The 14,553-nt window shown below is 56.6% G+C and overlaps 1 protein-coding gene across 2 annotated transcripts in view; it reads right to left on the bottom strand.

The window, feature by feature from the left end:
- The window catches only part of PLEKHA6 (pleckstrin homology domain containing A6), a gene marked incomplete at both ends in the record, with an annotated part of 132,656 nt that overhangs the window by 860 nt on the left and 117,243 nt on the right, over positions 1 to 14,553 (bottom strand). The window contains 12 exons of one of the 2 annotated variants that reach the window (XM_084246145.1): positions 3,499 to 3,644; positions 4,126 to 4,259; positions 4,336 to 4,503; positions 5,775 to 5,951; positions 6,637 to 6,743; positions 6,940 to 7,051; positions 9,322 to 9,479; positions 10,006 to 10,117; positions 11,543 to 11,638; positions 12,374 to 12,523; positions 12,750 to 12,830; positions 14,069 to 14,137. In XM_084246145.1, the coding sequence (XP_084102271.1) occupies positions 3,499 to 3,644; positions 4,126 to 4,259; positions 4,336 to 4,503; positions 5,775 to 5,951; positions 6,637 to 6,743; positions 6,940 to 7,051; positions 9,322 to 9,479; positions 10,006 to 10,117; positions 11,543 to 11,638; positions 12,374 to 12,523; positions 12,750 to 12,830; positions 14,069 to 14,137 (1,510 nt within the window). The remainder of the gene's footprint in view (positions 1 to 3,498; positions 3,645 to 4,125; positions 4,260 to 4,335; positions 4,504 to 5,774; positions 5,952 to 6,636; positions 6,744 to 6,939; positions 7,052 to 9,321; positions 9,480 to 10,005; positions 10,118 to 11,542; positions 11,639 to 12,373; positions 12,524 to 12,749; positions 12,831 to 14,068; positions 14,138 to 14,553) is intronic. The other variant, XM_084246146.1, reaches the window with a different exon arrangement.

Raw genomic sequence — 14,553 nt, 5'->3', positions numbered from 1 at the left:
AGGACAATGAGAAGGGCATCGTGTTGTTTGGGCCAGCATGACAGTCTCCTGACCTGGCCACCTCAGTGCAGTGGGCAGGAGGCTGCCACAGGACGTCCTCTCAGCTCAGAGGAGCACCAGGCATCAGCCAGGCCACGCTGCGTTTCCACAGAGAGAGGCGTCCTGGCGTTGCACGCCCTGTTTCTTGCTTCCCATCCTACGCGGGACCTCACCACCTCTCCTGCCTTCCGTGCAGGAGAAAGGGTTTAGGGGTTCCCAAGGCTCGCAGGCAGACACCCACATCTGCACAAAAGACACGGAGCCCCACAAACGGCAGAGTGTCTGCCCATGACACACCACAGATGGTGCCTGGAAGCCGACGCCTTATCTTGACACTCAGGGCACACAACTCAGGCGTGTGCCCGCCCACATGACCACACATTTGAAACTTCCCAGATGGACACATCCCCTAAGCAGGGACTATCTCCAGAAAGCTGAATAGATTCACATCACACATGCAGTGACGTTCTTACAACTGACTCTTGAAGAGCTCCTTGGAGTCCAGTCACACTGATTTACGCACAATTCTAACAGGTATGACTTGCTGGGCTTCTAGCCCATGGGTGATCAGAAGCAGGAAAGTGAGGAGACTGAGGGGCCTCTGACAGCTATAAGAAGACACAACTGGAGAGGATATCTTTTGTGAAAAGTAGACACACTAACAGCTGGGGAGCATTTCTGACAGACCGGTATTGATTAAGCCCCTAAAGGCATTCCTTCAACTGGAGGTCCCCCAAACCAGGGTATTTATAATAATCCTACATGAGCAAGTGCAAAAAAGATTCATGATGTCAAGCATAACCTCTTTGAGAAGACAGAGAAATGCTAAATGTCTGGTGAGAACAGATCGATTATGTTAGTTCAGATGAATGTGTGCGATGGATGTGCAGGAGACACGTGATGTTACAAGTATGTGCTCGGCGGGCAGTCATCACATGTACTCACACTTATGAGACCGCATGCTCCCCCATTCTGCACACATAGATATAGAGTCACAAATATGGCAGCATCGACACTGTACGCAACATGTACTGAAAAACGGGACGTTATTCCCCAGATAGCAGAGAAAGCCCAGCACGTGTAAAACACTACCTCCACACGAATATCACACACTCACATGCACACACACCTACACTCTAACAGCTCACCAAATACCACAATGGGTTTCCACACAGCACCCCGCCCCACACCTCTGTATACGCACTCATATTAAACACATCCCTCTACCCACACCACACACTCAACGCACAAGAACATGTGTCTCCACAAACATTTCCTGATATGGACACTGCACGTGACACCAGGTCACATGTACAAACCTAGAGGTACATCTTCCCACTCCTGCGCACTGGAGTCTGTACATGCCAGGTGTGTCGACCGACACCCCCACACTCATCCCTGACCACGCTCATCCCTGCCTGAGCTGTCCAGTCCACACTGGTCCCTGCCCACAATGCCCAGGCCACACGCCCACACTTGGGCGCTAACTCTCCATCCTGTGCCCGCCAGCCTGACCTGGTGACCTGTGCCCCGCGCTCCCATGCACACAGGTCTTGGGCGTGGACCACGCCCACGGTGCATGTGCCCTGGACAATCCTTGCTGTGCCCGTGGAGCTGCGACTCTGGGAATCTGGCCAGGGGTGGCAGGGACAGTCGGCTAAGGCTGAGGTCTGGCCCTGCCACAGCCATTTTTTAAATAGTTGGGGTTTTGGCAAAAGCAAGTTGACCATTTACACAGCACACAGACCCTGAAATGTAAGCCAGTGTGTATCGAGGGAGAAATCTGAGAGGCCAGGGTGGGTTTTGTTTCCATGGAACCTTTGGCCAGGGAGCTGCAGTGCAGAGCGCCAGGGGCTAGGGCAGGGGCAGAGGGAAGTTGCTCAGTGTTGTAGGCTCTGACCCTCAGAACAGGAAGCCGCCTTTTGCCCAGAGCATGTGGAATTTGATCTTTGAAAGGTTCAAGTTCATATTGCAGCTAAACTACAGGCAGGAGGTCAGACAGAGGCCTCCTCGGAGCTAAACTGGTTCTGCTGCCTCTGGCTGCAGGTGGGGGCGCTCAAGCCCATCCCTTCCCTCGCCCAGGTTCTGCTGCCTCTGGCTGCAGGTGGGGGCGCTCAAGCCCATCCCTTCCCTCGCCCAGGCGAGCGCGCCTCTCTCTGAGGTAACTGCGGGCCTTTCCTTGGCCACCATCCAAGTGTCCGGAGCATCCTAACTGCCAGTAAGGCAGCCGGAGGACGTACTTAAATCCCCTTTGTTACAGCCTAAACCCCTCTGGCTTCTGAACATATTCATATTTAGAAGTTAGGGAACCCACACACGGCCCCTATTTCTACTCTAGCTATTGCTGTTTCAACCAGTGCTCGGTCATCAAGACGTGGGCGCCGCCCTGGGCCGGCCCGCGGGTGTGGGCTCTTCCCAGCACCAGGCGCGGTGTGGGGGCTGCGTGCACGCCGACCGCCGACCCACCGCACGGGGATTTTGATTTGAATTTTCCAGATGAGGAAATGGAGCGTCAGGGAGCCAGAACAGGAGCCATCTCGAATCACCAACACCGGCAGCCACCCCTCCCACTCTGGGGACTCCATTCTGTGCTCCCGACCTGATCGGTGGTTGCCCGACTCGCACTGCTTCTGCCCACGCCACCCCCAGTCTCTGCAAACCCAGCATCCGCCAGGCACCCCCCTGGGGCGTCTCCCTTGCCAGCCTGCAGAGCCCCTCTCCAGTCCTGAGGCTGAGGAAATATCTGGGGTCCCCGCCGCATGAGGGGACCCGGTCTTTACCCCACCTTCAGCCCTCCTGTCACACAGCCTCACTTTCATTCCTCCCCGATTTGGGGGTGGTACCCCAGGCGGAGTGGACGCTGACCCCCGTTACCCCGTGTCCACTTGGGACCTGCCCGCCACTCTGGTGTGAAATCAGAGCCTCGTGCTCACCCTTTTTTGCTTCTTAGTAAAACAGGGGTTTGGGTGAGTGGCCAAGGTGGTGACTGTCCCTCCACTTCTTGAACCACAGCACTTCCCTTTGTCCTCTTTCTATTTACACGCAGCAGGAGCGGGAAGCAAGAGGATGCCCTGGAACACCCGTCCTCTCCACAGCCTGTCCTCTCCACAACCGGCGACGACATGATCTTTTCCAGTCAGGCTCACTTCGGCCTTTTTTCTGGGCCTTTCCCCAACCTGCCCGGGGAGCGGCTCCCTGCCCTCGCACAACCACTGGCCATTCCTCCCTACAGCACCCAGAGGTCACAGTGGCTCTGGGCCTCTGGGTGTTCCTGGCTCTAGCTCCTCTGTGCCCTCCTTCCCTCCACCTGGCATGGTGCCTGGTGCTCAACAAATGCCCACTTGACCTCGAGGAACATCTCCCTGGCCTGTGCTCTGTCCTGGCCCCTGGAGCACCGTGCCTCCTCCCCTGTATCTGCTAGCTGCTCTCCCTGGCAGAGCGAGGCCCAGCCCCTCTCACCAGACAGCATGCGGCCCCGGCGGGAGGCCTCGGTCGCCAGGGCACAGGAGATTTCAATCCGCTTCTCCTGCTCCTGCAGCTGGCTCTCTGAGTCCTGGGGCACGTCCACAAGGTCCCCCTCGCCGATGGGCACCACGTTCTGCATGCTGAAGAGGCACAGACACACAGACATGGGGGAGGGGACAGGAGGGTCCAATTGGCTTGAGGGGGCCTGTGGTCTGAGGCTGGTGGGAGGCCAGGGGCCAGCGAGTGTGCAGGCTCTGGTTCCCAGCAAGGCTGTGCCCAGGGGTGAGTGGGACCCTGGCAAAACACGAGTTGGGACCCCTACCCTCAACACTTTAAAATCAATGACAAGTTTCAAGTGAACTTTTAGGGCAGCCTTGAAGGGGAAAGAAGTCACCAGCGGGGACCAGTCTGTTTGTCTTGACGACGGAAGTCCCGGGCCCAGCAGGTCCTTTTGTACCCAACGGCCTCATGACTGGCCCTGCCCGGTGCTGGGCTGGCCGCTGCCTTAGCCACTGCCTCCACTTGCTCTCCACTGGGGAGGTTCAGGGCCTCCAGCGACAGGGGCCCAGGTGTCCTAGGTGCCAGGGTGGGTAGAGCCGTGGCGGTTCCCTGGCCTGTTACCTGGACTTGGCAATGAGAGTCTTAATCCTCTCCACCTTCTTCTGCTTCTCTTTCAACTCCTCAGGGCTCAGGGGCGCATCAGGTTCCAAGTCAATGTAGCGCTCGGGGATGAGGACTTTGTCTGGGGTAGAAAGCTGCAGAGGGACCGAGGTCACCACCTCAGGCCCCTTCTGGGCTGTTTGCTCTCTGCCCCTCCTGGGCTCTGCTTACCTCCTTGTTGATGTCCACGTCATAGTGCTGGGGCTCAAGCTCCATCTTGCGCAGCCGGGCAATTTCTTCCCGCGGTGTCTCGTAGGCCTGCCCTCCAGGCTCCTCTGCCCGCAGGGCTGCCTCCAGGTTGGAGATGTCCACCTCGTGGATACTGCGGTGACGGCGCACCTAGGGCCAGGGCACTGTGAGCGTGCAGGGCTCCCCAGGCTGTCCTGGCCCTCCTGTGTGGTCACCACTGCCCCTGCCCACAAGCAACCGCCCTGCTGCTCCACTACCCCTGCTATGCGCCCCCACACCCCCAGAGACATCCTCTTCCATGCTGTGTGTCCAAAGTCTGACCCCTTGAAGGGGCCAGAGGTAAAGTATGATCAATATCTCTCATCGGTACTTGTCACTTCCCATCCTGCTGGATCCTGGATTCACATTCTGTGGCTGCTATTTGAGGCTGGTGAATCAGTACATTGAGTTCTAATTGTGACATTTTCTAGACATTCCAACCCACCACTAGAATATAAACTGTTTGAGGGCAGGATTCACGAATAGTAATTTTTCTGTATTTCTGAAATTGAGTGGAAAGAAAAATTAGGTACACATCTTAGATGCTAGGTCTGCACTTAGTAGCTGTGCAGTCCCAGAATCCCTAATTCCTTGTAACTTTGTTCCCCTGTCTCTAAAATAAGCATAAGAATTTCTGACTCAGCATTGTTGAAAAGGATTAGATGAGGTAACAAGAACAGGACTTGTGACTTGCACGGTGCCAGCCGTGCAAGTTGTTATGTGATCCTTGCTGCACCCAGGCTGATGCCAGACACACAGAAAGTGTGTTTGACATGAAGGTCATTTCTGGACAGTTTTGCCCTATCCTGTATTTGCTGGATAATAATAATGCCTTAATAATAATTAAGGCATTCCTTTTTTGTGAATTTTTCTTGAAACACAAGAAAGGAAAGACTTGGGGCCTCCCTGGTGGCACAGGGGTTAAAGACAGTGCTATCAGGCTATCAGCAACCTCTGCAGCGCTAGTTCCATCCCCGGCCAGGGAGGTGACCCACATGGCGCAGCAGACCTCTCCTGTCTCGCCCGCTGCTCCCCTCAGCAGTGTGTTTCAGTTACTCCTCCCCTTCTGTTCCCCAATCTGTCTCTGGTGAATCCTCTCACCATCCGCACCTCTGGACTGTGCCCCAGTTCTTGTATGCATAAATAAATAAATAAATAAACAAATAAATAAATAAATAAATAAATAAATAAATCTTTTTCCTTTTTTAAAAAAGGAAAGACTTGTCACAGTACCTCCCTTCCCAGTGGGGGTGCCAGGTGGCATCCAGGTGCCCAGCTTGGGTCCTTCCCAGGCCCTCCCTCTTAGACACTTCTTCCCTCCCACCCCAACCTCCAACACTGGCCAAGCCTGGGGTGGGGGTGGGGGGGCGGGAGGACTTTACCACTTTGTAGGTGGGCCGGGGGCTCGGATCAGGGGCCGGGCTGGCTGGGAGCTGCAGGCTTCTCCGCTTCTCCTTGATGGACCCGCTTTGGTGCCGCCGCATGCGGTCAATCTGCTCCTCCACGCTCATCTTGACCTTGCCCTCGCCAGGGAACACGGCGCTCTTGGGGCGCTCCTGCTGCAGAGAGAGAACAGGACTCTGGTTTGCTCATGCCCCACTCAGCATTTTCATCTCCTTTTACCTGAAAATTTCCCTTCCCTGCAAAAGTACGTCCAAACCCTAACCCCCAGCACCTGTGAATGTAACCTTATTTGGAAATAGGATCTTTGCAGATGTAATTAAATTAAAGATCTCAAACTGAGATCATTTGGAATTATGGTGGATCCTAAATCTAACAGGGGGTGGCCCTCTAAGAGACAGAAAAAAACAAGACACGCAGAGTAGAGGGTGACACAGGCAGACAGATTGGGGTGACATGTCGACAAGCCAAAGAAGTCAGAGAAAAGTTAGGAGGGTGCATGGAATGGGTGGCCCCTCGAGCCTCCCGAAGGGACCAAGCAAGCTGGCACCTTGATTTTGGACTTCTGGCCTCCAAACTGTGAGCAAATAAGCTTCTGTTGTTTTGAGTCTCCAAGTTCATGGTATTTGTTAGTTTTTTAGCAGGGCTAGGAGTCGAATGCACATTTGACATTGGTCCTGCTGCATTTGCATTTCCCTCAGGAGCACGAGGATACTTTGGTTAAATGTTTTCATATCTCCATCGTGCACACGTTCCTGTCCCTCTGCCTTCCTCCTCCAGCTGTGGGCGAGCAGAGTCCCAGCTCAGGCCCTACAAGCCCATGGCGCTGCAGGGAATGCTCACCCGGGAAGACAGCCCGTTGGGAAGCCCGTTGGTGCTCCTCCTCAGCACACTGGAGGAGGCCACGTCATCGTCAGTGGGTGACTTGGTCCGAGGGGGCACAATGCCAACTGCAAAGAGACAGAGTAGCCACCAGCCTCATGCCCAGCAGGAAGGCAGGGAGAGGGGGCTGTATCCCCCAGAGGCTCAGTCCCCCTCTGCAGAGCTGGACACATGGGCTGGGGACACACTCTCTGGGTATGGAGCACCCCTCTGGTCTCCTCTCTGACCCAGAGTCTCACAAGAGGAGGAAGGGACAGGAAGTACCTTTGTTGAGAGCAGCCTGCTTCTCCAGCTCCACCTCTTGCCTGGTGGGCATGAGGCTGATGTCTCTAGAGGTGTCCAGGGGTGAGGCCTGGTGGGAATCTTTCTTGCTTTGCTGGGGAGGAAGGGTGAGAAGATGGCTGATGCTAGAGTGGCCACAGGGAGTTTGGCCCCTGGTGACATTTCTTTGGTTCAAGCTGGTCAAAGCGCAAACCCTTGAAAATACTGGACAGAAAGCTGTGTGCCAGGTGGGCAGTGGGTAAGGGTGTAGAGGAGCCTCTCACCCTGTCCCCGTCAGGTTGGCCCAAACCAGCCATTGTGGGGAGGGAGGACTCGGGCCTCCAGGAGGCCCTCAGCTAAGGCCCATCCTTAGTGGCACAGCCCTGCTGGGAGTGAGAGTTAAGGAGTGGCCAGAGGAGGGGTTCCCGGCCAGCAATCTCTGAGGATTCTGTTGGGATTCCACCCAAGACTTGAGCAAAAGAGCCAGGATTCTGAGGAGGAGGAAAAGGCACTTAGCTTATAGGCTCGAACACCATGAGACCGGAAGGGACCTCGGATGCCACCTGAGCCCCACCCCCAGCACCTGTGCAGTTGAAAACTCTAGGTCTCAGTAAGGGCAACAAAGAGAGAAAAGACGGGGCTGGAAGTCAGAACTTCAGTGGCAGCCCAATCGCAGGGCTGGGTAACTTCTGTCTCCTTCCTTCCTTGTATGTTGGAGGAAACGGAGGCTGCTCCACCCTCCTCTCTGAGCAAACGGTCAGGGGTCACACAAATGACCAGTAGCTGAATCGAGATGAGAACGTGGGTTTCCCAATTTTAGGCACAGGACTCTACTCACCACACACATCTAATTGCCCCTCTCCTGGACCTGGGTTAAAGGTCCAGGCAGGAGAAGCCAGAAGAGGGGAGAAAAGGCCCAAATCCCTCCAGGGATAGATGAGCCCCAAAGAAGACGGTGGCCAGGCAGAGACAGAGTGCGCGTGGGAGGACTGGGGTGCGAGCTGGCAGGAGCAGGCAGACTGGAGTGGCATGGGGGACTGTGGGAGGGTCACTTGATTTCCATGTCTGGTCAAGCTGGGAGGGAGTGGGGCACAACCCACCACCTACAGGGGCCGCCCACGAGCCTGGGTGTGGAGGGGGCATTTCCCCAAGTCCACGGAGCGCAGCAGGGAAGTGAGCCTGTGTTTGCGCCACGAGAGCCCTTTTCCTTATCTTAGAGCCCAGCTCAGCAGAGGGCGCCAAGAAATTGAACTGTGGAAAATTAATATCGGAATGGAAAGTGACTCAGTGCCCTGCCTGGCACCCTAGCCTGGCCCTTGGCCCCCTGCCCTCCAGCCCTGCCCTCCAGGACCCAAGGGTGCTGGGTACCTGACCCCTGGCTGTCTCGCCACTGCGGTGCCAGGAAGGGGAGTTGGGGTATGGCCAGAAGCGGCTCTCGCTAGGGAGTGGAGGCACAGTTGGAGGAGACTCCAGGGGGACGTAGGCTTTGGGGAGGGGAGGCCTTGGTGGGCCAGGTTCCTGAGGCAGAGAGAAGCCAGAGCACATTAGGAGGAACAAGAGCAGCCACTGTGAGAGCAGGAGAAAAGAGTGTTAGCAGGACGCAGACGACAACATCGCTGGCGGCCCCGACGCCCGCCCTTGACCCTCCAACTCCAGAGCTGACCTCCTGCCTGGCCCCTCCACTGGGCCCCTCCTGCGCAGTTCCCCACACTCCCCACTCTCCTTCCAGCTCTCCTCACTGCCTCGGCATCACACGGGCACGCTCCCACCCCTGCACGTGGCTTCTGCCGGCCCCACCTGCACCGCTGCCTGGCGCCTGACTCCCTCTGGTGTGTGATGGCCAGGGCGGGTTCCCTGGGCCATCTCTGGACCTTTGGGGCATTCGGGGTCTGAACCACTGGTCCGGCATGAGACACGCACTGCCACATTCCAGAGGCCAGTCTCCTCCTCAGACTCGGCCTTGGCTCCCCGGGGTGCTAAGCTGAGTGCAGGGCTTTGGGCGTGCCTGGGCCTCTTGAGAGCCTCGCGCCATCCATGCCCACAGAAAAGCCTCAGTAAGCACCTGTGCTGACCGACTAGGAAGCTGCTCCTCACCCCAACCCTCAACCCTTTCACCCTGAACAATCCTTGGCTTAAATTCCTGGGGAGCTGGTGTCAGGCTGACCACCCCAGCTAGGGAGGAGACATCCCCGGAAGGCAGACAAAGATGGTGGGCAGAGATGAGAGCAGGTAAAGGAGGACTATGGGGGAGGGCACTGCCCTGGGTGTATCAGTGACCACCTGAGATAGCCACGCCCGGACTGGGGTCTCCGGGAAGAGACGGGCACAGAAGAGTGCAGCCCCTGGCACACGGGGACCCGTCTCCTCCCCACACCTACCTTCTACTCCGTTTTCCCGGCTTACCTCATTGGAACCAGGTTTGGTGGGAGAACCCTGGGAGCCAGACACTAGTGAGAAGGGGCTCAGGGGGCTGGTGAGACTGGCGGAGCTGAGTGGGCTGGCAGGGCTGTTGGAGCTGTAGCTGGCTGAGGGGCCAAGTCCTCCTGGGGGCAAACAGAGAGGACAGAAGTGAGGGCGGAGCAGGGGAGGGCCTGGCATAGGGGTGGTGCTGTGGGTGGAGGCGGCAGGAGATGGCCTGGGATGTGGGAGGGTTTAGTGTCTCAGGGCCAGCTGGGCCTGCTGAAGGGACTTGGGCTATAGGCTGCTGTTGAGAGGCAAGCTGGGCTGAGAAAAGAAATGACACTCTTCACCCAGGTGTCAAATACCAAAGCCAGCCCAAGGCCCTGGGGCTAAAGGATGATATAAGATCACTAAGGAGCTCAGATGGCACATGGCTTCCGGGATCGCTTCTAGAAGGGATTCTAGCATGTGGGGTCACGAGCATCTCTGAATGGTATATCAGGTATATTCTGGCAGGGAAGGGGGTCCTCTCTATCATCACAGGCCTTGGGAAGGTTCTGGTATCTAGCAGGTCCTGACTGGCTCTGAGCTGGTGTGGGACGGAGGCGAGAGATACCAGGGCATTTCCGGTGAGGCCAGAGCTCAGAAGGCTGATGAGGAGGCACCCACCTCTGTGCTTTGCCGTGTCTGTGCCCCGGGATGGGTTATTCTTCCTCAGCCCCTCCATGGCATCCTGGATCCTCCAGATCTCCTTCTGGATTTGCCGGTTGAGTGCCTCATTCTGCAACAGCCACAGAACAGGTCAGAGGACATGGCTGTTGTCCAGCCTGGAGCCAATGTCCCTCTAGGGGGCTTCATGAAGCCTGTGTCCAGGAGTGAGGGCATCCAGTTTACCATTTTTCCCGACACCCAGCCAGCCTCTCTGTAATGCCCACCCCCTCAACATGCCTAAATATTCACAATTACATTCAACTACAGCATCTACTCTTTAAAAACCAAGAGCTGCTGTTTATTTGTAACCCCTCTACTGGGCTAAGTGTTTTGCATACACTCATTCATTCCGGCTACACAACTCAAGAAAATAAGCACAGGGCCTCCCTGGTGGCGCAAGGGGTTCAGCACAGCACTGTGAAGCTGTCAGCAGCCTCTACAGCACGAGTTGGATCCCGGGCTGGCCAGGGAGCTGACCCACATGGCACAGCAGACCTCTCCTGTCTCGCCCGCTCATCCCCTCAGCAGTGTATTTCAGTCAGTCTGCCTGTTCTGCTCCCCATTCAGTTTCTGGTGAATCCTCTCACCCCCTGCTACACCTCTGGCCTGTACCCCAGTTCCTGTATGCATAAATGAATAAATCTTTTTTTTTTTTTTAAAAAAGCACAGGAGCCATATCCGCTTCCAAGATAAGGCGACTTGGGCCCAAGTCCCTCTGCTAGTAAGTAGGCAACACTGTCTGCAAAGGGGCCTGTGCCTCTCAAAGGCCGGCGCTGGAGCAGGCAGGCATGGGCTGCTTCCTGAAGGGCTTGAGCCCGAAGTAAGTCTTGCTCACAGGTCACAGCGGCATCTGGGTCCTCTGAACACAAGGGCCTTCGCCTCACCTACCTGACCAGCTGCTAGGCGGAAGTTAAGTTTGTTACTCAGGAAGGCATTGGGGAAACCAGGGTGTTAGTTTTGTCAGAAAGACATGGCTTGCAAAGCTGGCTAGAGAGGAGACAGCTGGCAGAGCAGAGACAGAGGGAGGGAGTGAATACAAGCAGCCCAGATCAGTGTTCAGCCTCCTGCCGCCAGGGGGAGCTTTCTAGCTCGTCTCAGAAGGGAAAGCTGTGTGATCTCAAATTCCCCAGTGGATCACTCCCACACTGCCCACTCTTCTGATGTCATGAGACCCACTTATTTTTGTACATCTGTGAAGTCCTTTCTGTCCTAAAACACCTTAGGGCTGACCAAAGCCTTCTGTGCTTTGACTTTAGCCCCGTCCCCATGATCTGAGGGAATGAAGAAGCCACATTATCTTCATCCTGAAACTTAGAATCCACTTTCAGCGGCCCCAACTTGTCCTTGGTCACAGATTCCACTCCTCATCTTAATTCCTGAGGTCTTTGATGCAAGAAAGGAAGCCACTCTGCTCTCTTGGGGCTGAAAAGTCAAGGGGAGGCCTTAGGAGCCTCACAGGCCTGAACCCCCACTTCTGTTCAGGGACCACCTTCACCTGATTGTCCAAATTGAGCTGCTCCCAGAGGTCATCATGCAGGGCAGAGACCTCGGCCTCCAGGTTCTCGTACTCTGCGGTGCTGTGGGCCAGGGCCTGCAGTGGGGGGACACAGAGAGACTCACCATCCCACACTCCTCCTCAACTTTGCTACTGGGCCTGAGGCCTGGGAGGGAGCTCCTGGTCTGAGGAGGGAGGAGGACACAGGGACACATTCAGCTGACCTCAAACGCTGGCCTTTCAAGAGGTGCAACAGCTAGTCCTGCTGCAAAACAGCCCTGTCCGGATGTGGGGAGAGGCCCAAGGGATGTTATCCTCCACACTCTTGTTCGCCCTGGTGCCAGAAAGCAAAGGGCAAAAGGGAAAGAGCCAGGGGGAGAGGGGTGCCTGCTCTCTGGAGGCTGGAGCACATTTCCTGGGGCTTCTGCCGTTGCTCTCCAGGGGAGCCACCAGGCTGGAGCCTGCATCAGGGGCCGCCCTGTGCCCATCAGGAAGTAATCAGGGCAGTGGCATTTGTTGGTGTCCTGGCTCTCCAGGGAAGAGGACAGAGGTGGGCAGCACAGCTGTTAGGGCAGCCAAGGAGATAAGCAGCCCAGGACTTCCCCATCTTGAGCGAGCCCCTGCAGGGGAGCTGTAGGAAGAAAGCTAGCGGCTTCGGGGGAGCCTCAGCGCGTGAGCAGAACGGCTTGTGCCCCTTTGTAAGGCTGCATTCAGGACTTTGGTTAGGCCCCTCCTGAGCAGAGACCCCTTGTCCCCCCCATCAGAGGAGACTCTGGATTGGGGAGCACAAGCTGGGGGGTGCTCTCCTGCCGCTGTGCCCCCAGCAGGTACCGTGGTCGCCTGCGACAGCTCCACTCGGATGTCGATGAGCTGGTTCTGCAGGGACTCCTTCTTGTGCAGCAGCTTCTCGGGGTAGGCAGGCTGGCTCCCGAACATCTCCAGCTCCTGGTGGGTCCCCATCAAGGCGCTCTCCAGGCTCTCCTGAGATAGGCAGGGAGATGGCTGGGCACAGTCCCAGACCTCCTCGAGGGGGTCTCAGGCCTGACCCCCAGGGGTTCAAGCAGGTACTGAGAGGAGGCTGCCTCCACCCTGGCCGAGGTTCTGAGGACAGCCTCAGGGCAGGTGGGAGGTTAGGGGAGACAATGCGCCACATCTCCTCCACGCAGCCTCCCACCCACCCCCCACAAGTCCGCGCTGTGGCTCTCACCTTTTCAGCTCGGAGCTGCTGCACGAGCCGATCCTGCTCCCTCACCACCTTGTTCTGCTCACACAATTTGCCCAGCAGCTTCTGGGTTCCCGAGAGAGTGGGGAGAAGGGAAGGAGAGAGAAGGGGGTGAAGGACACATGGTTTGATGGGGATCTGAGAACTGGGTTGGCAGGACCTGGCTCCTAGGTACCACCTCCTTTCCCCTTCTGAGGGACCTTGGGTCTTCACCTTGACCCTGGAGGTACTCAGGAATACTTCACCCCAAGGACCCGCTGGAGGGGAGATATGTTTGTTCTCTGAGGAAGTGAGCTGAGAGGGGAGAAGGCTGAGCACCCCGTGCTAAGCTCCTGCACTCACTCCCATCCTCTTGGAGGCCCCAGTCCCCAAAGGAGTGAGGAGGTGATGTGGCCTCTCCTCCCAGATGGGTATGGATTGGAGCGGGAGCAGAGGGTCTCAACAGGCAGCCTTGAGAAGACCAGTGAACAGTGGAAGTGATTCCTCAGCCCCACCGGGCCATGGTTCCCTCCTCTCTCCAGTCTCTCAGGATGGCTGACGCAGGGTCCCTCTAAGGTCTAGTCCCTGCCTGTGTGGAGCCTCTCCTGGGGCTGCTGGATCCACTACCTAGCAAGGTCAGTGGTGTAGGAGGAGGCATATTAAGCCAAAGTTCTCTTCTGGAAAGAAGTGTGCTTCCCTGCATCCACACCTCTATTCACGGCACTCCCCAAGTACCGCCTGGCACCTTCCTTCCAAGCCAAACCTTGCTCTCTGGATCTCTCCTTCAAGGCCCAGCTTGCATGCTCCCTGCTTTGTCCCTGACCCACCAGCCCACATGCCCTTGCTGCCCCGCGCCCCTGCAGAAGCTGTTCTAGGTTCAACTTAGTATATGAATCGTCTGCCGCCACCTGCTGCCCCCCCCGAACTCCCCCTACCCTGAGGCTCCCTGAGGGCAGGGCGGGCCCGTGTTCTTCCTTGCAGACGCCTAGGGACTAAGGTCATGCTGGACAGAGCAGGCTGACTGATTTACCTCCTAACCAAGTCTGTGCTCCTGCAATAGGCAGATCCACTGCAGCAGACAAGAGGGCCTGGAGCTCAGTGGAGAGACACACACAGCCAGCAAGGGAGGCGGGGTAAGTGTTAGGAATGAGAAAAGAAGGGGAGGAGGAGGAGGTGGGCAGAATGCTGTCTTTGCGGTGAGAGAGGACATGAGTCAAATGCATGAAGAGCCACCAGATGGAGCGAGATGGACGGAGGAGAGCCCGCAGGGGGCGGGGTGAGACCACAGGGGCTGGAGGGACAGGGAGCAGAAGAGCTGCTCTTACATCTGTGTCTTGCTCGTTTAACTTGTAGGTGTGGAGGCTGTCCCGGAACACTTCTGGGTACGGAGGGACCTGCAGGAACACGAGGCCAGTTACTGCAACGGGGACACATAGCATGTGGGGGCAGGAAAGCTGATGACGTCACTCCATTCTTGCCAGAGGCCGTGGCCCATCACCTGTGGTAACTTCCATTCCAGGGACCCAACTTGAGCTAATTCTCTGTCTCTGAAGGGATGGCCCAGTCTAGACTCCATCCCAATTGTCCTTGGATGATTGTGGAGACAGAGAAGGCCGCTCAGCTAGGATCCCCAGCTTTCTCTTCAAATTATAGGAGCTACTGCCGAGAAGTATTCTAGCGTATCTAGGAGCACCCATGAGAATGGCGAACCACTGGGCTCTTTATGAGGATACGGTTGGGGGAACTATAGGAGACAGTCCTGCACACTGGAGGTGTTTGGGAATGATTACCCCAGTGCATGGAACAGTCA

Source organism: Talpa europaea, assembly GCF_964194135.1.
Source record: "Talpa europaea genome assembly, chromosome: 10".
NCBI lineage: Eukaryota > Metazoa > Chordata > Mammalia > Eulipotyphla > Talpidae > Talpa > Talpa europaea.
This window is presented reverse-complemented; position numbering and strand designations above follow the sequence as displayed.